This window comes from Eublepharis macularius, chromosome 6, assembly GCF_028583425.1.
Source record: "Eublepharis macularius isolate TG4126 chromosome 6, MPM_Emac_v1.0, whole genome shotgun sequence".
NCBI classification, from domain to species: domain Eukaryota; kingdom Metazoa; phylum Chordata; class Lepidosauria; order Squamata; family Eublepharidae; genus Eublepharis; species Eublepharis macularius.
In genome coordinates, this window is record NC_072795.1 from 51,634,651 (window position 1) to 51,657,716 (window position 23,066).

Here is a 23,066-nt window from a genome sequence, read left to right on the forward strand (position 1 = left end):
ACTTCTCCGAACAAAGTGATGCAGGAACATCGAGTTGACCTTTACTTTGTCATGCCATAAATATGCGTGCCATCCAAATATTTTTTTATATCCCTCTAGGGCTAATAATTTCTTGTTCTTTAATGTCATCCATTCTTTCAACCAAACTAGGCAGATTGCATCATGATAAAGTCTCAGATTGGGCAGTTGCATTCCGCCTCTTTCCTCTTGTAACACTTTCACTTTCACTCGAGGCTTCTTGCCTGCCCAAACAAAATCTGATATTTTCCTCTGCCATTTTTCAAATTGTTTGGAGTCTCTGATGATTGGTATTGTCTGTAGCAAAAACATTACTCTTGGTAACACATTCATCTTAACTGCTGCAATCCTGCCCAACCATGACAAATTCAATCTATTCCATTTAATCAAGTCTCTCTCTATCTGAGTCCATAGTTTTTCATAATTGTTTTTGAATAGATCTATGTTCTTTGCAGTTAATTCGACTCCCAAATATTTCACTTTACTTGTTACTTCACAATCCGTTGTTTCCATTAACAATTGTTGTTTCTGCTTAGTCATATTTTTGCATAATATCTTTGACTTCTTTTTGTTAATGAAGAAACCTGCCAAGTCTCCAAACTCCTTGATCTTATCTATCACTCTTGGCATGTTCTCCAATGGGTCCTCTACAATTAACATTATGTCATCCGCAAATGCTCTGACCTTGTATGAATAGTCCTTTATTTTTAATCCACGAATTTCATCATCTTGACGTATTTGTATCATCAGAATCTCCAATACTAAAATGAACAACAATGGAGATAACGGGCAACCTTGTCTTGTTCCTTTACTTATCGTCAATTTCTTGGTCAATTCATCATTCACCACAATTGCTGCAGTCTGGTCTCTATAAATTTCCTTAATTGCTCTGATGAATCTTTCTCCCAATTGTAGCTTTTCCATAGTGGCAAACATAAAGTCCCAGTTTAAATTGTCAAACGCTTTTTCAGCGTCAACAAAGAAGAAACCAACCTCTTTGTCACAACGCTTGTCATAATATTCAATAGCATTGATCACTGTCCTTAAGTTGTCTCTTATTTGTCTGTCTGGCAAAAAGCCTGCTTGTTCCTCCTCTATGACTTCCGAGAGCCACCCCTTCAATCTCTCCGCCAATATCTTCGCAAAAATTTTATAGTCATTGTTGAGTAGCGATATAGGTCTATAATTTTTCACATTAGTCAGGTCTTGGCCCTCTTTTGGGATCAATGATATATTCGCTTCACTCCAAGTTTCTGGAATCCTTTGATCCCTTAAAACCCCATTCATCACCTCTTTTAGGAATGGTGCCAGTTCATTAGCCATTGTCTTATAGAATTTAGCCGTAAGTCCATCTGGCCCTGGCGCCTTTCCTAGATTTGCAGATTGTATTGCCTTACTTATTTCCTCGTCAGTTACTTCACTATTCAACTTATTTCTCCAAGCTTCCGAGATTTCTGGAAGTTTGGTTTTCTCCAAATATGACGCTATTGATTCTTTGTTTACTTCTTTTTTATTATACAGCTTAGCGTAAAATTTATAAAAGGCTCTACTAATGGTAGCCTGCTCCAAATACGTTTTGTTATCTTCGCAAATTTTATTTATTATCTTCTTTTCCCTTTTCTTCTTCAATTGCCATGCCAGGTACTTCCCAGGTTTATTAGCACCCTCAAACGCTTTTTGATTCAGTCTTTTGAGATTCCACTCCAATTCTTTATTGCTCATTGCTGTTAGCTGTTCTTGAAGTATTTTAATTTCCTGGTATACCTTCTTTTTCCCTGGTCTCTTTTTTAGCTGTATTTCTTTGGCTTTTATTTTCTCCTCAATCTCTTGTCTTTTCTCCTCTTTCTTCTTTCTTGCTCTACCATTTAAGTCCATTAGTATGCCCCTTACAACCGCCTTGTAAGCATCCCAAACTTTATTGGTTGGTACTTCTTTATTCACGTTGTATTGTATAAAAAACTTTGTCTCTCTTCTCAGTATTTCCATATTCTCTCTTTCCTGTAACAAGTCCTCATTTATTCTCCATGCTTTCCTTTTTCTCTTTTTTCCAAATTTCCACATAATTGGGTTGTGATCTGAGCCTACCATAGGCATTATTTCTACCTCCTTAGTCCATAATGCTAAGTCTTTTGAGGCCCAGATCATATCAATTCTTGATAATGTAGAATGCCTTGCAGAATAAAAAGTAAACTGTCTGCTTTTAGGATATTCTCTCCTCCATACATCTTCAAGAGTCTCTTGTTGAATCAACTCAAAAAAAAGCTTTGGTAATAGTCCTCTTTTCTTTTGTGCCGTTGTAGTCTTTTTGTCTAGTTCCAAGTCTGTCACTCCATTGAAGTCTCCAGCAAGAATTATCTGGTCGTATGCAAGATCGTCTAAATGCTTCCTTAAATCCTCAAAGAAGCTTTCTTTTGCACCGTTAGGTGCATACAGTCCGACTACCAACACTCTCTTTAAATTCCAAATACATTCCACTGCTACAAATCTAGCTTCCACATCTCTCATAACAAATTTTGGCTGTAGCTCCTCTTTTATGTACAACACCACTCCTCTTTTTTTCTTGTTGGAGGCCGCTACATATTCTTTGCCCAATTTTCCAGATTTTAAATATTTTACATCCTGCTTTCTGATATGGGTCTCTTGCAAACAAACAATGTCACATTTTTGTTTTAGTAGCCAGTGAAAAGTATTTTTCCTCTTATTCGGTGAGTTTAGTCCATTTACATTCCAAGATAATACTTTACACTCCATACTCATGATCTTGTTGGTAAGTCTTTTTCATTGTCCTTAATAAATCGCTCCATCTCTCGCTCAGATCTGATGCGTTTTTTGGCCCCTCCAAACTCAAAGGACACTCCTTCCGGTAACTCCCATCTGTACCTGATTTTCATGTCCTTCAAAATCTGAATTAGCACTTTATATTTTTTCCGGTCCAGTAACACTGATCTGGGCAGTTCCTTCATTATAATAATCGTCTTGCCATCAATCTCCAATGGATCTTGAAACTGTTTTGTCACAATCCTCTCTTTCATATTTCGTGTTGTAAACTGCACAATCACATCTCTTGGTAGTTTCCTCTGGGTTGCTATTCTCGAATTCACACGGTATGCCACATCTAGGATAGCCACAACTTCCTCCTCCTCCTTCCCCAGGTACTCAGCCAACACCTCAGTCATCTGTTCTTGCGCTGACTTTCCTTCCACTTCTGGCAAGCCACGAAAACGTAGCTGCTTCTCCATATGTTTAGTTTCTGCAACTGACATTCTCCCCTTCACCAATCTCATCTCTGTTTGTTGCGTGTCTGCTAAATTCTCCATCGCGTCTTCTACTGTTTTAACTCTCTGCTGCGTTCCTTGTAATTCACTTCGTATTGTTTCCATACCTTTTTTCACTTCTGACAGCTCCGATTTTACTGTCTGTGTAACCTCTTTAACCTCTTTTATCAGCTCCAATTTCGTGTCCTTAAGTTCTTTAATCATATCTAAAAGTTTTTTGTCCAGGTTTTTATCCAGGTTTTCTATTGCCGATTGCCACTCTTTTTTTGACATCGTGGGGCTTGCTTTAGCTCGCTCCCACGAATCCGCTCTCTTCCTTAACTCCGTGGCGTAAAATTTAACGTTTTTCTATTTTAAATGTCCCGGTCTTCTTATAGAAATTAAATTTTAAAGAGTCCAAAATGTCGGGCGTCTTTTCTCTATGGTTTCTCTGTGATTTTGTAATCCAAGATGGCCTACTTCCTCTTCCGCTGAAGCCGCGACCCTTCCCCTTTCAAAAATGGCGATTCCCTACTTCCTGCCCTCCAGCAAGGGCCGCTTCTCTCCAGCCACTCTATTGTTATTACGCACTTCCTGTCTCCCGTCTTCCCACAGCAGATCTCGCGATGGTGTCTTTTTCTCACAGCTCCAAAGCCACAGGTATTCAAAACAATAGTCCCATTTCTTTAATAACTTCTTTAAACTTAGTCTCTTTTTAAATTCGATTCCTGCCGAGTCTTCCCCTCCTTTTCACTAGTCTGTTGCAGTTTAAAAATCTACTTTTTTTCCTCTCTGTTTTTATCAATCTGTCCCGTCTCAGAAGATAATGATCTTTACCTTCTCTTCACTTTTCTCGGGTTATAATCGCTGTTTCGATTTTAAGTTCTCCTCTCAGATTCTTCCCCCAATCGATGCTTGGGTATGTAGGTCTTATGCCAGCCGAATTGGCCCCAAAACTGCCGCAGAGATTATAGCCGACCCATCGCAAGGTGGGACCTCAAGGATCGGGGGGAGACTCGTTGTGTAGAGCCCCCCCTCGTCCGAGATCTAGCTCACCCTAGGGTCTTGAGCGTTCTTTGCCTGCTCCCCGCCTGAGAGCAGTCGGCCGCGGGCTATTTTCACCCCGCCGGCCGGTTAAAACGGCAGTCCGGTCAGCTCCGCAAGTGGAACTGCGTTAGACCTCCATGGATCCCAAACAGGAAGTCCTGATGCAACAAACATTCAAATTACTTTCCTATACTATTGCAGTCTCTCTCTTTTACTATCTAAATGTCTTTAACTCAGTGAATAGCTTGAAATAATCTCTTTCTTGCTGCAGATCTACGGCAAGACATGCTGACGCTTCAGATGTTACGTTTGATGGACTTGCTTTGGAAAGAAGCTGGTCTAGATCTTCGGTAAGACTGCCTACACTTGTCAGCTTTTGCAATATTCTTGCCAGTCTGTTGCTTTTCGGCTGAGTATTCAGCTGCTGCTTAGAAGTAATGGGCACTCAGTTTGGTATTGTCAGTTATCATTCAGTTATCATGTGATTAGATAAGCATAGCATGCAGTTAATATAATATAGACTTGGTGTCACATAAAATCTGCTACATTGTCTCATCTTAAAATTGTATAGCGTTTGTGACACAGCACAAAAAATAGTGTGCGTTACTGCAGTTGAAGTTGTATCCTGCACACAATATAGCACTTTGCTCTGCAAGCAAAAACCATCTGCCTGGTTCTTTTATTTATTATAAGGGAGTCATGAGCTGGCTTGGGTTTTGTTTTTGGGTTTTTTTCACCCCAGCAGCTTCTCGGCCACGAATGTATTGCATGGGAAAATTGTCTGTGGCTCACTCTTCTCCAGTCAGCCATGCTGTGTAGATGTTTTTGTTTGTATCACCATTATCTGACTACTAGCAAAATGCAACATTGGAGAAGGGTGTGTATATTGCATGAGTGAGGGGCACTGAGTCCTTCGGCAGTGACACACATTGCACCACTCTGTGGGATCTGTCCCTTTCATTGAGGGCCAGGTCTAGAGTGGCAGGGGGAGATGTTTCATAGTGTAACTATTCTCATGTACATGGATGCAGAGGAGTTAGCCGTGTTAGTCTGTAGTAGCAAAATCAAAAAGAGTCCAGTAGCACCTTTAAGGCTAACCAACTCAATAAAGTTGGTTAGTCTTAAAGGTGCTACTAGACTCTTTTTGATATTCTCATGTATAAAGGGGATAAAATAAAGAGGGACACACGGCAGCAATGATACTGATGGGGTGATAATGAAATCTACTCCCTCCTGGTAAATTCCGTCATTGAGAAACAATCCTGCTCCTATTTGCATATAGTCCCATCCTGTTTGGAACAAAGCTTGAAGAAAATATGTGTTTGATTCTACCCATTCCTAAGTGTGGGTTGATTCATTGTTTTCTCCCCACACATTTAAAGACTTGGAAGGACTGAGGTTTTTATATATCCTTTATTTCCATAACAAATGTAGCTAAGACTGCCAGAATGCTTTTCTCTCTTTTCATGCAAAGATCATGGAACAGTTTCTGCCGTGATTATTCACTCAAACAGTTGCATACACTGATCATTATCCAGCACTGGGTTAAATGCTGAAGTCCCTGTCCCCATAGATCTCTGGATCATAATAAAGATAAGACTTAATACTTGGATGTTAAGGGATGCATTAAAGGGTAAAGCTTCATTTTGCCTGGCAGAACCTTTCTTCTCAATCCAAGCTCTCATTCCTTCATTCTATGAAGGAAATATGAAGCTGTAGCAAAATATGAAGCTCTAACAAAAAAGGGGGGAGGGGGTCATTACATTGTTTGGGACCAGTCTGAATAAATCATATCTTTTGCAAAAGGAACATATGAGAGAGATTGTGAGAGGGACAGTATACAGGAGTGGCGGCACCCCCTCCACCAGCAGGATCCAAAACTTAATTTGTACAAGGCTCTTCTCAGAACAGAGGTGTTGCACTTAAGGTTGCCATCCTTCAGGTGGTGGGTGGAGATCTCTCAGAATTACACCTGATCTCCAGGCCTTAGAAATGAGTTCTCATAGAGAAAATGGCTGCTTTGAAGGGTGGCCTGTATGGCATTATACCCCACTGATGTCCTAATTCTCCCCATACCCCTCCCTTCCCAGGCTTCACCCCAAAAAATCTTCAGGAATTTCTCAACTCAGAGTGAACAACCATAGTTACTCCTGTTTTATTTATAAAATTGCTAATGGTGATTGTGGTATAGGAATAAAAAAATGTATGGTTTGATGGAGGGGCAGTCACACAAGAAAGCACACTTGTGTGCTTGAGGGTTGTCTGGAACCCATTGCTCCAAAGGGGGTAATGGAACATTTGGCTTTGCTGTGCTGCTTGGGGTTGTGGAAAGAACTATTATAGATGCCTGTCAAAATAATCCTAAAATGGCCTGTATTATTTTTCTCTTTGCTTTACATTACTAGCTCTTGTTCTTTATAACAGACAAATCCTGTTATCCCTTATCCTGTGCTTTTCTTCTTGAGCAAAATTTTCTTTTTAATTTAAGAAAAATACTGTGTCATAACAGATTTGTAGTCCTTCTCTCTGCTTTTTAAACTGAAAATGCCTCAGTAAATGATCTCTGTAACTCAACAGGGCTTGAATTTTACTTGCTACTGTACTCATTGTACTAAGTGGATAGAAATTGTATTCCTGACACACCAGCTGGTTGGTGCTCATCTTGAGCTCATCTCTCAAATATTTTTGTAGGAGTTCAACAAGCAGAATGAAGTTCATGCATAGAGCAATAGCCCCCATAGATAAGGGAATCATTATAAATAAGTTAGCCATCAGTCAAATATGCTACTCGTGAGAAGACTTCTTTTTAATTATGCCTCTGTTATCAGAAATTTTTTTTAAAGAGATATTAGTTCAGTGAGGGTTCCCCCCCCCTCTGGGATAAATGAATGAGGATTTAGTTGCACTGAAGCTCCATATTGATTTACTTTCTCTTTGGAAGTCGGAAGAAAATATTTGGAGATTGGCTGTTGCCAGTAGCAGGCACAGGGTTCCCCTGTCCAGAAGCTCTCGAAAGCATTGATCAGGCATTCTGTTGCTGCCTCCCTAGAGAAGGGGGGTGTTAATCCAGCCCAGCCCACACACCTCACTTGGCACGAGGTTGGGAAGCTTATTAAATTGTTTTATTTTTTTTCCCCCAACTCAGTATCTTATCGTTTAAGGAAATGAATGAGCAGGAGGCCAAGCTGTGCAAAGGTTGCATTCAAAACTTCTCAGGAAATAGTGGGCCACAGTGAAGAAAAGAATTTCAGCCCTGTTACATATTACTGTGCACATTTTTCGATGTGCTTTTGACTGCAATACTCAGACACAGAAGGGGCAGCATTAACAGTTAAAAACTAGGAGTATTCTGTAGACTAAAGAAGGGGGAAGTTAAAATTTATTTATTTGGAAAATTTTATATCCCCCACACCAAAGATCTGCTTTAGGCATACAATAAAACAATATGATAAAATCATGGAAGTGTAGTGGTTAAGAGCGCGGGACTCTAATCTGGAGAGCCATGTTGGATTCCCCACTCCTCCACTTGAAGCTAGCTAGGTGACCTTGGGCTAGTCACAGTTCTCTGGAGCTCTCTCAGCTGCACCCACCTCACAGGGTGTTTTGTTGTGGGGATAATAATAGCATACTTTGTAAACTGCTCTGAGTGGGCATTAAGTTGTCCTGAAGGGCGGTATATAAATCGAATGTTGTTGTTGTTGTTATAACTATGTCATAAACAAGTCATAAAAAAGTACAAAATGACCTTCAGCAGTCTAAAATAAATGAATTGGTTGTCTTGCAGAGTCTGTGAAATAACACAAGGATGCTCCCTAGAAGGGAATTAGCAGGCAACTGAGGGCCAAGCTACACATGACGAATGACACTTGAACGGCAAGTGTATTTCTCCCTGTTCACTTGCCCTCCACTCAATCCACTTGCCATTCAAGTGTCATTCGTCATGTGTAGCTTGGCCCATAGTTGGAAGTGTACATTAGAATGAAATATTTCAATAGAAATTTATCCACACTTTTCTCTAGAACCTGATGATGAGATTTTACCTGTTGACAACTTCTGTTTTCAAACCATACTGAGATTAGAATCCTGCCTAGATTTCTGTGGGCGTAAGGAGACAGGCTGATTTTTACATATCCTCCCTTCCATTGGACACTTCAGTCGTCACCCCCTAAGCTATGCTGGGTGGGGGGGGGTCCCTCCTCCCCCCAGCAGCAGCATTTCAGAGTATATTTAGAGCTGCTATACGAGGAAGGGTTTGGCAAAAATGCCCCCTGCACTTAAAGAAATGTAGGTGGGATCCACGCCTAAGAAATTATAAAGAAATAATAAAACTCTTACTCAGCATCAAACAGTATATTGGTATTGTGTCACTAAAAGAGTTACTGTATTAATGAAGAAGGCCTTTTTAAAAAGATGTTCCAGAGACTCCCTTTTCTTGAAGCTTTCAGCTAGAAACAAAGGCTTAAAGGTGGTAAAAGAAGCTATGCGCTTTATCAGAATATGGAAGCAGAGAATGGTTTACCTTGCCTTCCATACCTTCATTCTCCAAGCTCTGTGTGGTTGTGTCCTCAGAGTCAGTATTGATGGTAATATCTAGAAAGAAAGATTCATTTGGGTATCTGATACTAGAATTTCTCCTTTTGCCATTTTTTTTTCATTTAGAAGTGTTTTCCAACACAATCCAATGCATGCTTGCTTTTCCTAGCATTGGAGATCAAATGCTTAAGGTAATATACATAGGAGATCTCCCATCTCATCACTGGGTAGATCCAGAACTGCTTAACTTTAGCTAGATTGCTGTATTACTGTGCTCCCCCAAAAGGAAAAGGACCCTGAATCTAAAACAACCCCTCTAAAAAAAAAGGTTATACACAGAAGGGTTACTAACATTGTACATGTACAGAGATCCTGTACTTGGGTCATGGGCTGTCAGAGGAGGGGATTCATCTCCCAGCCTTTGGGGGGGGGGCACCACGTGCCCATACCATCGGTCAGGAGTTTGGGCGTGATCCTGGATTCTTCCTTATCTATGGAGGCCCAGATTGCGACGGTTGCCCGGGCTGTTTTTTTCCATCTTCAGCTGGCCAGGCGGCTATCCCCCTATCTCTCAGCCCAGGACCTAACGACAGTGATCCATGCAACGGTCACCTCCATGTTGGATTACTGTAACTCACTCTACACAGGGTTGCCCTTGGGCTTGATCCAGAGACTGCAGCAGGTCCAGAATGCTGCTGCGCGTGTTTTGATGGGTGTTCCTTATAGGACACATATTACACCAATTCTGCAGCAGCTCCACTGGCTCACCGTGGAATTTTGGATTCGGTTCAAGGTGCTGGTTTTGACCTATAAAGCCCTAAATGGACTGGGACCAGCATACCTAAGAGACCGCCTCTCCCTGTATGTGCCCCGGAGAACACACCGATCAGCTGGAAAACATCTGCTGGTGGACCCTGGCCCCAGGGAGGCTCGGTTGGCTTCAACGAGGGCCAGGGCCTTTTTGGTCCTGGCCCCAACCTGATGGAACTCTGTCTGAGGACACCTGGGCCTGCCAGGATTTTCTATCATTTCGGTGGGCCTGTAAGACGGAGATGTGCCACCAGGCATATGGTTGAGGCCAGCATGAGATCCTCACTGAGCCTCCCACCAGCCTCCCACTAAGTGTGGGGTTATACAGTGTCCACTGGCTGGCTGCCCAACGTATGGGTACAGCACGGGGCTATGTAGTGCCCATTCGTTTGCTGACCCACGTATGGGTTGCAGTATATTATCTGTCCACTTCCCTCCCCCTGTATGTTGATGGGCAGGAATCTGGAATTGACGCCATCTTGTGACAGTTATTATCTGTTGTTGATTTTATGATGAACTGTTGTTTTATGAATTGTTTTAATATTTGTATTATATTTTTATATCTGCTGTACCTTGCCCTGAGCCTGAGCCTGCTTGTGGGAAGGGCGAGTTAGAAATGTAATAAATAATAATAATAATACATAATTCTAACCTGTATGTGCATTTAAGATGCCCCTTTTTTCTTGATAGCACATCTTCCTTTCAGGTAAATAGATGTGTGCCTTCTAACTGTATCACAGGCCCAGCATAGACCCCTCTACCAATAACTCATATTGATAAAGGCTTTCCATTTTTTAAAAAATGTAAGAAGGCTCTTGTAAACTCGTGTTGAGTGAGCATATAAGTAATTTTCAAAGCAGTGCAGTTACTATAAGAACATAGACAAAGGATTAGAGAACAAAAGAGATGCTAGTTAACAAAGAATTTAAGGGTTCCATAGCTAGACCTTTAGGAAATTCAGAGATATTAATAATTTATTTTATTAACAATATGTATACCTCATATTTCATCTTGGTCCAAGGCATCTGTATAAATAAAGAACACAAGGAGAGCTCTCCTGGATCAGATCAAGGGCCCATCTTGTTTCACATCATAACCAGCCAGGTGGCCCCAGAGGGCCTGCAAGCAAGACATGGAGGGAGGCCAGGGCCTTTCCCTGTAGCTACATCATTAGAACTGGTATGCAGAGGGTATGCCGTGTCTGCTTACACTCGGTAATCATGGCTGATAGCCAGTAATGGACCTATATGCCATGGATTGGTTTGATCCCATTTTAAAGTTAGTGGCCATCACTACATCCTATGACTGTGATTGAAGTTTGAAGAAGTTCCTTGCTTTGCTGGGAGCCCTTGAGTGTTATGGGAGAGGAAAACCAAGTGCTCTCTCCCCACCCTATGCGTAATGTTATAAACCTGTATCATATTTATCTCTCCCCCCCCTGTCATTAGTGCTTTAATTGGACCTTCCCACTATCCATGATGGCAAGTGTGAATTTATGTAATAAATCAAAGAAACAGTCATGAACACAAAGGATTTTCTTTAAGCCCGGGATGGGGGCTTTCTGCATGACCCTCTGTAAAAGAGAGAATAAATTTAGAGATCGGATCTGACATTACAAAAGACCAAACTATACTTCATTTGTTTTTAACAGGCAGGACTTCAATTGATAGACTGAATTGTTATGAATCTAGAGGGACATTGCAGAAGTTACATAGGGCAGGAGGAAAATAGAATTCATTTCTGAGGTTGGTTTATACATCTGTCAGTAGTTGTCTTTGTATAGTTTTAGAAAAAGGTACAAAAGAATCCCACTGACAGATGTTGAAGGGAAGGATGAGGTGGACAGGGCCCTGAGGATTTGTCCCCAGCCTGACTCCTGTCAAACTGTCTCTCTGACGAGGATGTTTTTTCCTCCATTTGGGAGCGTACCATCCTCTGGGGACAGAGCAGCTTTCATCATTGCCGGCTTTTGAAGAGGAAGTTGTTGGAAGCATGCCCAGGGAACGCTGCAAGTAAGGATGGGTTGAAATGTCATGAGTACAGCAGCATTGTACTTTAACCTAATAAAACCCACATTAAGATGATAAAGTAGCAAAGAGAACTCAGACATGATTCTCTATATTGTGAAGGCAGCAATTCCAGAAGTGTAGCTGTTGTGTGCTCTCCTTGACTCAGAATCTGTCATTTTTAATTGCATGGGAAATTTTGAATTGGAGGACGTGGAAAATTTCTAAAGATAAAGAGGTTGAAGTGTGGGGGGAGGTGTGGAGTCATCGGACTTCTGATGTGAATATTTATGAAAACTGAAGTGGCAGATAAGCTTGACTTCTGCTGTCATAAATGAATGTTGATTCTTGGATGATGGTATTATAACATATGTTTGTTTTTACCGATGGTGGCTGGTTTTCAACCAATTGAACTAGTGATACTGCCTTTGTGGCTTTATTGTTCTGTGTTTTCCTATCTGCTGAACATTGTACTTTCTATAGAACACCGTTGTGTTTTCCCTGAACGGTAGGCCGAGCTGTCTGTTTCTGCCTCATTCTCTTACAATGATTCAGTAACTCTTAGTGAAACTTGATTCATTTGTTCAGCGTATACCCTACTGTCTGTTGCATACTCAGAGCAGCTTAGTTCTGGAAGTTCTCCTACTTAAGGCAATTACCAGCCATTGTTTATCAATGGCTGGAGTCCCTAACCTTTTTTTTATGGGCAACTTTGGAACTTGGGGGGAGGCAGAGCCAAACATGTGATACCTCCACCCTCACTTTGTAAAAGAATCGCAGAAGAGGAAGGAAGGGAGAAAGAGAAAAGGATTAAAAAACACACATGCCTGAAGGAAGAATGGCTCATGCCCAGGTGCTTACTAGCCCTACGGATCCTTTCGTGGCTGCAGCTGCTATTGCAAACATAGAAACCCTTTTCACTTGAATGAGGGCAGCCCTGCTCGTTTTTTGAAAAAGTTGGCATGCACCAGGGAAACTACAGGTAGGTGTCATGGCACCCATAGGCACCTCATTGGTGCACCCTGGTTTATCCCTTAGCCTGTATGCTCCTTTAGGTACAGTTTTTACGGAATGGATAGAAATCCCAAATGTCTGTTCTGTATCACTCTGGATATGAAATCACCTGCTCCTGAAGCTAGAAATCCTGCCCTCCCCGTGTTCCTGATTCATCATGTATCTGTCTGCAGTGTCACTCACTTCCTTGCTATATACCTACATCCTCACAACAGCAGTGACTCCCCATCAGCCATGAAAAGGCTGGCAGACTTGGGGCTGATATACACTTGAGTACAAAAAGGACTTGAGATTAAATGACTTTCCTGCAAGATAAATTGAAGTGGCTGTCGAACAGGGATCAAGCTCCTGTTCCTTTGTATGTTGCAGGAATTGGGGTGGATTTCCTTTATTACTGTTTTGCTATTGTTCCCTTTTAGCTGCTTGGAGATTTGCTAACAAATGAAAGAAAAGAGCACCATCTGTTGTCAGAATATTAGAAGTGCATGGCTGTTAACCTTGTTTATGAAATGCTGAATGTACACGTGTTTAGTTTCTGAACTGTTGAAAGTTTATCCCACAAACTAGCCTATGCGTTTGTCTCTAACCATTACATACACTGAATTTTAAAAAAATAATTGCTGTTTTTACAGAATCTTGCCGTATGGTTGCTTAGCAACAGGAGATCATTCTGGTTTAATCGAGGTTGTCTCTGCTGCTGAGACCATTGCAGACATTCAACTAAATAGTAGTAATGTTGCTGCTGCTGCTGCATTCAACAAAGATGCTCTCTTAAATTGGATTAAGGAGTACAATTCAGGGTAAGCTGTAGTTTTGTATTTGGCTGATAACTTCGGTTTTCAGCAGACCACATACTAGTGTGGTATATTTACAGTGCAGTAAAGCTGTCCAACACCAGCAGAACTCTCTGTTAGAATCCAGCCAGTCTGTTAGGCATAAAGTTTCCTTTGCTCTTGTATAATGGAATGGGGTGGAATCCTTACCAGTGGAATAGTTCTTTCGCAGCGCTCTCCGTGTAAAAATGAACAGCTGGGAAGGTCTCTTCCTGCTGGGGTTCTCCAGTAACAGTCATGTCGATTGGGTGTTTATACCTCCCTCAGAATCTCTTTAAGTCATGGCTGACTACACTGAGGAACAAATTTATGGGGACCCAAAGCAGCTTATATCGTTCTCCTCCATTTTATCCTAATAACAATCCTGTCAAGTGAGTGAGGCTTATAGCATGTGATGGCCAAGGTCACCCAGTGGGCTTCCATGGCACAGTGGGGATTCAAACCTGGGCCTCTCAGATCCTAGTCCCACACTTTAGACCCTATAGCACACTGGCTCTCAAACAACAGGCAGTGGGATTTAATGTTATGCCAAGGGTCCATGATACTGGCTAGGACATAGGCCTACAGTCTTGCTCATTTCTCAGGTGTTACTCTGATTTAGTAGGGAAGATGCAAAACTACCACAAGGCACAGAGAACTGCTTGTATGCTGCAGTAGTGTGCAGCAGACTAAAACTATCACTTGCACAAGTTAGCCAAGAATGCTTTCAGTAGTCCCTGCCATATCTTGAAACTCAGGCGACTATTCAAACCCCAAATTCCATTTTGAACAATACTCTGACAGTGTTGCTAGAACTTTAAAGGCCTCATGCAATAATTGTGCAGCCATTCTGTTCCTGGCATATAATGAATGTATTTCACCTCAATCATTATCTTTCACTAGTGAGTGAATACTTATCTGTTTAGGTTGGCAGTCGTTCATTAATCCTTATCCTTTTATTTCATTTTTAATTGCTTTTAATACATATTTTTAAAATCTTGTTTTAATGGTTTTGATTGTTCACTATCTGAAGGACCCTAAGTTGGGTGGAAAGGTGGCATAAAAGCAATATAAATAAATAAATGTTTCAGTTCCGTGTATGCCATCACAATGAACCTTATAAAGTACTGTAGCAGATGTCCAAAGTATTTTCATCATGAAACTTATTTAGTCATTTAATATGTTCAGGGAGCATACTGCAAAAATCCACAATATGTTCACTAGCTGATAATACATGAAGTAGCTGTATGGCAGCTTCTGTTTGTCTGTCTAGCAAGGCACTACTTGATGCTCTGCCTGGGGCTATTGGGAGCAGTCAGTGTCTTACTCATAATTCAAGCACTTCTCTGAAATCCTGTTTTTTCCTGTCCAACGTAGAGATGACTTGGATCGAGCCATTGAAGCATTTACTCTCTCTTGTGCTGGCTACTGTGTAGCTACTTATGTGCTGGGCATAGGAGACAGACATAGTGACAATATCATGGTCAGGAAGAACGGTCAGGTAAGAATTTCCTTTGCAAAGTATTTCAGTGGAATGTCTTTCACTAGCGTTTATTTCCTATGCTTCACTTGCTTTTCAGCCAGTGATACAAACAAAAGTGTTCCTCTTTATAAAAGATTGTTTCCATGTAGATCCCCTCCCTTCTATAAACTGTGTACCATTCTAACAATAAAAGAATCCTTTCCTATATATTTTCCTAGATATCAAAATGGTGTGGCTTAAGAGAGTTGACCATTCAGAGCCATTGTATGTGAAGCCCTTTTAACAGTGAAAGTTTTATATAAATGTTAAATTATTGCAATAACAGTAGCATGGGTCTAGTTGATCTATTTTAAAAAGATGACAAAATGTAAAATCACACACAATTATTGGGCATTTGCAGTTGTTATAAAGAAGTAATTTAAAAGAAAATTTATCCATATTACATACTGAAGTGAATAAAGATTAAAATTTACAGCAGAATTAAATAGCTTCCTAATTTCTGTTCCAAACCTTTTCTCCAGCTCTTCCATATAGATTTTGGGCATATTCTTGGAAACTTCAAATCCAAATTTGGAATTAAAAGGGAACGAGTGCCTTTCATTCTTACCTATGATTTTATACATGTCATTCAGCAAGGGAAAACTGGAAACACTGAAAAATTTGGCCGGTAAGTATTAAAACTCATCAAAATAATTTCATTGGTAATTTCAATTACCTCATTGCTATAAAAGGAATTCAGCATGTAATAAAATAAACTGCACTGAAAGAACCATACAAAACATATGAAGGAACCAGTAGTGATTGGCTGTTCAAGACACTGTTTTAGAGCAAAGGTTGAACTAAGCAGTCTTCGCCCCTTATCTCCCATTCTGCGACCCTGTAATTCTTAAAACTGGAATGCCCTTGCACCAAATATGAGCTGCGGCAAGGATGTGTTCTTGTTGCTTTTAGAGAATAATGGCCTGCTTGCCTTCTGCAGAATGCAGTGGTACCACAACAATTTGCAAGATGGGGATGGAAAACATAAGCCTGTTCGGGCAGCCACAGCTAGAGTGGGAACTTAGGGTCAGTGCCAGGGATCGCTGTACTATTGTTTTAAGCTATCTGTGGTCGGTTTTTATGATACATGCTTTTATACTGGGCTGGGGCTTTTTAATGCTAGCTTTTAATTAACATCTTTAAATGCTTTGTTTTTATTACTTTATTTTATAAGCAGCCTCGGGCAGGTTCCTAAAGAGGCTGCTTAACCATGATCTAAATATATATATAAAGCTCCCTGGTGTCCTTTTTCATAAATAATATTTTAGAATTGTTTTTAAATACATTATGGCTTTGTCATGACACATTTGAAAAGATTTTCATACTCATTCATGTGCTTTGTCTTTTAAAACTCCCATTCAAATTGTAAGATGTTATTAAATTTTCTCCGTTGTCAAGCCCAACTGCTGTATGTAGCAGTGCGTGCGTGCATGTGTGTGTGTGTGTGTGTGTGTGTGTGTGTGTGTGTGTGTGTGTTTACGGACATAACTGTGTTCTACTGTACATAACTGCCTGATCATTGTGCAGCAGGAATAGCCATATAAACACACCCGGTATGGCATGAAAATACATATAAATACATTCAGCTATGTATTGAATAAAAGTTTTAAAAGATCATATTAGAACAACTATCCTTTTTACTAAGGGTGCAGTTCAAACATTTATGCTTCCCTTGACAACTTACATAATGGAGGTATATAGTGATTGCAAACATAGAATCATGTCTTATTTGACATCTCTTTAACTGATTAAGTCAAATAACAGAGTTTTGTGGGGGGTGGGCGGTTACTCATGACTTAGCTGCTGCCACAGCACAAACCATCCTAGCATCTAGTTGGCCTTTCTTCTCATACAGTCTTGAATGGGAAAAGGTCCAGAATCCATAAAAGAGAATTACCCAGCTGTCCCTTGGTTATGTTAAATTTCCTTTGGTATTTCATTTTCAGTTGCTGTATTTGGCTTCCTTTCTTCTAGCAACCAGAGACTGTAATGCTTTTCTGATTATCTCTTATAGAGTAGTATGAAAAGCAAACCATTTTGTAACAATCTGTATTTGCAGAGTGGTGTAAAATGGGAACAGGTGGTAGGTTAAAAAGTTCGGTGGCACCAGATAAGTCCAGTCCTGTGTTGAACCAGCCCAGACTGCCTGGAGTCTAGACCACTTTTATTTGCCCTGCTTCACAGCATGTGTTCTTTGTGGATCCTAAGGTTCCGACAATGTTGTGAAGAAGCGTATTTGATTCTGCGAAGACATGGGAACCTGTTCATCACTCTCTTTGCATTGATGTTAACAGCTGGGCTTCCAGAGCTGACCTCTGTTAAAGACATCCAGTATCTAAAGGTAAAATTCTTATACGTATAGATAGCTATAATCTTACACTGACTTATTCAGCAAGATATTTGTAACTCAGAGCTTTAAAGCATTCCTCATTTTGTGAGAAAGCTATCAGTACAGCCTGATCTGACTTGGAGCAGCACTTCCAGTTCTTCCGGTGGTCTCTTTATACCTGATTGTTTAACTGCAGATCTCTTAAGTAAGGCCTTCTGCATGCAACGCTTGTACTCTTATCATAGTACTATATAGGCCTGCTTTTGGTATCTCAGACTAAGATGCAGTGCTCTTTTAATGTTTTTGTAATAGCCACTCTCAGCAGAGTTTAATCTTTTGAAATGAAAACCTTGCTCCCATTTGCAGATTGTTGGTTGCCAGTTTATTGCAATTGAACTCTCAATGAGTGCATAGCATAAACATGATCCTGCATGTATAAAGGAGTTTGATGTCAGGGTATTCGGTAGTAGAAATACATGCATTAAAAAGCATTCATGTAGGAAAACATGGAACTCTTATGCCTGTATAGTGGTTCACTTTTTTCCAGAACTGTTGTTAAACAGAGCACCAGAGGAAATTTTGCTTTATATGTTATTTGTCTGGCACAAATGTATTCTGCTGAACATAACAATTGCCAGATCATAGTGAGCAGGAGTATCTGCTTATTGTCTGTTGAAGCTCTTTGGAATAACAGATGCTACAAATTAAGAAATAAAGAATATCCATAGCATTATAGAGACATGTTTCATTTTCAAAATGTTTGCTAACTTCTCCCCAGGCCTCGTGCTGCTCAATTTGGTGCTCAAATCAGAAGCCCTGCCTTTGTCTTCAGAGCTTTCTTGAAGACCTGAAGTAAGCTGCCAATAAAATTCCACTACTCCCTTCATACTCAGATGGTCAGCAGCCCAAAGTAGTGAAGCTTGAAGCCAGTTGGTCACTTTTTGTAAGGGACACTTCCCAAGAAACAATATGCATTCAAGTGAGAGAAGCTAAGGCAGTACAAGTTAATGTCTGTCTCCCCCTTTTGTAGCACAGATTGCTGTCTACAAAGAATAATGAGTCATGCATTATTCTATATGAGTGATGAAAAACGGTGGTACTTAACCAGGACCAAAGTAACCATAGACAAGTGGCAAACTGAAAACCTTGGGTATGTGTGAAGGGGAAAGAGCAATCCTCTAAATGCTGCTTTTCTACTTCCTTTAGGATTCTCTCGCCTTAGGGAAGAACGATGAAGAGGCACTAAAGCAGTTTAAGCAGAAATTTGATGAAGCACTCAGAGAAAGCTGGACTACTAAAGTGAACTGGATGGCGCACACTGTTCGGAAGGATTACAGATCCTGAATTGTTGATAAATTTGCACTAAGCTGAATGTTACTCTGACAGTAAAATGTTTTAAAGGGAACCCACAGACCCTTTCTGAAAATGGACCCAAGGATATTGCCTGAACTATTATTTTGCACTCTGCTTCGGAATGCTTTGATGAGGTTTTCTAAAACTAGCCAACGTTCTCCATAATTACTTGTGCCAACTTTGCACGCTGAAAGCTACCTACTAAGCTTTTATGTTATTATTTTGATACATTGCGAATCTGTAAATATTTTGGGTTTTTTAATGTTTAGGGAATATACTCTGTCAGGATGGATAGAGACATCTTAGAGAACTGGTAGTTAAATGGAGAATCAGATGTGAGTGTTTTTTTTTTTTTTTTACTTTTGCTTCAAGAAAAGTGTGTATGTGTGCGTGCGTGTGTGTGTGTGTTTACTGGCATAACTGTGTTCTACTGTACATAACAACTGCCAGATCATTGTACAGCAGGAAGCTGCTTATTATCTTACACTGCTGCCCCAAAAGAGATTTTTCTTTCTACTGGGAAAATTAATTTAAAGAGATCAATCCTCTAAACAAAGAGCTTATTGTTCATGTGAACCCATTAGCATTAATGCTAACTTCAGTGGGTCATATATGTGTTGGACAACCTTGAGCTCTTGGAAGACTCTACCGTGAAGATGACTCTTTGAATTCTTTCCTCCACTTAATGTCTACCAGCTGAGCTTTTGCACGAACTTCAATGACTTTTCCGTCTTCCAGTGACATCAATAACAACTGCATCCTCACATAATGTGTAATATATGTATATGGAAAAACTACGTTTAAAAGAAAACCTGATTATGAGGAATGTGCACTCAAACACCACAACTATATGTAAAAGCCAAGAGGTGTATGATAAAAAATGCTAAAATGCAGCATTTTAAAATGGAACTCCATTGTCAAGTCAGATCTGTTATTTACTGCATTTCCTAAATGCTTATAATGATACTATTTATCTTGACCAGAATGTTTGTATTCATTCTAAGATAACAGGTGGAGAAACTGGATTTATTTTAACACTGAGGTACCATATTTTAAGGTGCTTATTTGAGGAGCAATTCATATTTAAAAGTGCAATAAGATCTGCTCGCTCAAAGATTCAACTTGGCGAGATGGCCTTTCAGCTACTGCTTACTCGCCAAAGAACACTGGTAGCTCTTAGGGTGATGCTGAATAAAAGTAATTATATACAAATTTGCCTTTTGGATCAAAACAATGATTTTAAATAGGAATTGAATTAAAAGTCATTTTACTTCATCAAGTGTATGTGTTCTTCTCTAAAAATACTGTGCACAGATGTATGTAATTTTTCTTCTTTGCTAAGTGTCATACTACTGAATTGGGCCTTGTGGAAACGTTAAGTGTCAACCTTTGGGAAATATGACATAGATGCAAAGCTTAGAGTAATCACATAAGTGTGCATACATTGTATGAAAAGTTTTCAGTACAAAGATACTGTGATGAATCCTAAATAAATTGACACAGATTCCCCCTTTCCACTGCAAACCTCCATCATGTCACTCCTCAAGGTCCCCGTCTGAAAGAAACAGCATTTAATGGAAATCAGTGGGCTGCAGTGGGAAGAGGAGGCAAGACATTTCTGTTCCATTGATGGAAAATTTAGTCTGGATCCATCCCATTATCACAGTGTGCTTGAGATTTGAGCATTCTTTGGAAGATATTTCAACAAGTCTATTCCATTTAGCAAGTACAGTTATATGTCCCTTTGTATCACAGGGAATAACTGTCATGACTGCATTCAAATAAAAAGTACTTGTGTGAAATAATATGGAGGGATGTTGCTGTTGATCAGGTTACCCTGTGCAAAACAATAGCAATCCGTTTCATGAACTGTTCTGTCTTATTAAAGACTAGTTAGCTAACATCGCATTCAGGCAGTAAAAACTTGATTTTCAAGCTAATCAAGCTCTGGGTATTCCCTGTTTCCTTATGTAAGAGAGATGGTACTAGGCTTATTTCAGGAGTGTCCGAAGGAACAGAACTTGTTGGCATTATCCCTCTAATCTCCACCTTCACTGAATCCCAGCTTTGCTGCAACCTAGTGGTTTTTCCTGGGGTTGGGGTCAGAAGCCAACTCCCAACTGATTAGGGGATCAGCTAAGTAACAGGTGTTGAATATGGTGCCGTGGGCACAATTGTGCCCACAGATACCTTTTTCTGGTACCTGCCACTTGTTTTTAGAAAGTAGATGGGGCTGGGTGGGACTTTTTCATGGCTTCTGATTGGCCGTTGGAGGATTGATTGGCTGTGCAGATTTTTAGAAACATTGCTTTGGCAGAAACTAGTTCTGCAGTACAAAGATCTTCATTGTGGGACTGAAGGTAAGCTGTAGCAGCCATTTTGTGGCCGTCTCCATCTCTTACAACAGCCATTTTGTGGCAGCCATATTGTTGCTTTGCCCACCATACTGTGCCAGAATTCCAAATGTGTCCACAGGCTCAAAAGTGTGGGGACCCATGAGCTAAGCGTAAACTTCTGACTGCTTCCACCATCTTGGACTCTATTTTTCCAGGGGGAAATAGATCAGTTATTATGAGTGGGCTCAAACATTGCTTAGTCCCAGGCTTGCTGGAATGCAAGGAAGCAAGGGGCAGGGTGGGGGAGGTAACTGGTCAGAAGTAAACTCCCAGCTGATTGAGATTCAGGTTAGAGTCAGAGTTTAACTTCTTCCCCCACCCTTGAACTTCACTGCATCCCAGAATGGGAAGTTTGATGGGGCACAATAGAAGCAGACTGTGCTTCTTCCCCACCACACCCACCCACCCACGCTTCTCACTCTGTATCCCTGTAAGACTGGAAGGCAGTAAGGAACTTAGGCTGGAGAGGTGAGATCATGGCTTTTGTTCTCACTTCTCACCCTTTTCTAGGTCCACCAGCTTATCACTCTCTCCCAGCCTTTCAGGGTCACAGCAAGAAATTTGTGGGAGGATGGTCAGCAGACACCCTGATCAGCCAAGAGTTGGCTTCTGTTCTTGCTACACCCTTGCAAGGCTGAGATTCAACAAGAAATTGCCTGTTTGGATCCATGTGTCTTGCCACTGAGAAGCAGTTCTTACTGAGAGTGGTCAAATTGGGCTCAATATCACCATTGGCATAGAGCTGCAGCTGAAGTGTTGTTGCAGATGCTGTTAGGGCATCTGAATAGGTTCCTCACCAGATGCCCTAGCATCTTTTCTTATTACGTTGGTGGTCAGTGTGCACTCCAAATATTGGGAATGCTGGGTACGTTAGGAAGAGGGTTTCACAGGACTGGAACTACAGCTCAAAATATCTTGCTACTTTGGATGATAATCTCCTGTGGCTAAATCACTTTTGCATAAGTGTTGTCATAGCAGCCACCATCCTAATCTTACTATTTATAAAGTGAGGATTTAAAAGATGCAGGAGTAAATCTAGGAATACCTTATTTACTCTAGTTACCTTTCTAACCATATTAAATTCCTTATTGAATACTGAAACTAGAACTGCAGTGCCCTTTGTATAGGAGGTAGATCATTGGACTTGGAAGACATGGATACTCTGCAGTAAAGCTCACCATGGGAGGTGATGGGGCCACTCCTTGGATAAAGAGGTAATTTAAAAGTAAAGTTAAATAACTAATTAATATGCTAAAGATAACATGTAACGAGTAGCCAGTGTAGGGATTACGATGTCAGGCCATGAGCAGGGAGACCCAGGTTCAAATTCCACCTCTGCCAAGGAAGCTCACTGGGTGACCTTGGGCCAGTCACGGACTCTTAGTCTGATCTGCCTTACAGGATAAAATGGAGGAGAATGATGTAGGCTGCATTGAGTCCTCATTGGAGAGAAACAAACAAACAAACAAGGAGCAGTTGATTTGAGAAATAACGTACAGGATTTTGATAAAGGAGCACATGCAGAAAATGACAAAAATGAACTGAAAGAAACAGAATTTCAGGTGCAGGTGGAAGTGAGTTTAGAAAATGAGAAGAATACTGTAGGCCTTGACATAGGTTGCATCACAACTGAGTTTCCTTCTCAAAAAGAAATAGAAAATTATGTTACCAATGGTGACATCTCATTGTCTAAAGCATTCCCAAAAGACTTGCTGGAAACAAATGAAACATGATTCACCAGAAGAAGCCTACTTCAGAAAGTCCGTGTGTTATGTTTTGGTAGACAGTGTTATAGCAGGATTAACTGTAAGATGCAATGCTGTGAAGCAGTTGGCTGAAAAATTCAGTTTCTTGTGGAAATACCTCACTATGTCTGAAAGTGACTTGAAAGAAAAAAAGCTTTATTTTTATCAAAACAATATCCTGCTGACTTTAATGATAAGGATTTTTGACAGAAATGCAGCATTTACCT

General features: G+C 40.5%; 1 protein-coding gene across 3 annotated transcripts in view; it reads left to right on the forward strand.

Annotated features, from left to right (window-relative positions):
- PIK3CB (phosphatidylinositol-4,5-bisphosphate 3-kinase catalytic subunit beta) overlaps nt 1–19,973 on the forward strand; it is a 127,715-nt gene extending 107,742 nt beyond the window's left edge. For all 3 annotated transcript variants that reach the window (XM_054983137.1, XM_054983139.1, XM_054983138.1), the window contains 6 exons: nt 4,591–4,669; nt 13,315–13,482; nt 14,872–14,995; nt 15,499–15,644; nt 17,225–17,357; nt 18,552–19,973. In XM_054983137.1, the coding sequence (XP_054839112.1) occupies nt 4,591–4,669; nt 13,315–13,482; nt 14,872–14,995; nt 15,499–15,644; nt 17,225–17,357; nt 18,552–18,689 (788 nt within the window). In that variant the 3' untranslated portion in view covers nt 18,690–19,973. The remainder of the gene's footprint in view (nt 1–4,590; nt 4,670–13,314; nt 13,483–14,871; nt 14,996–15,498; nt 15,645–17,224; nt 17,358–18,551) is intronic.
- Nucleotides 19,974–23,066: the final 3,093 nt, after the last annotated feature.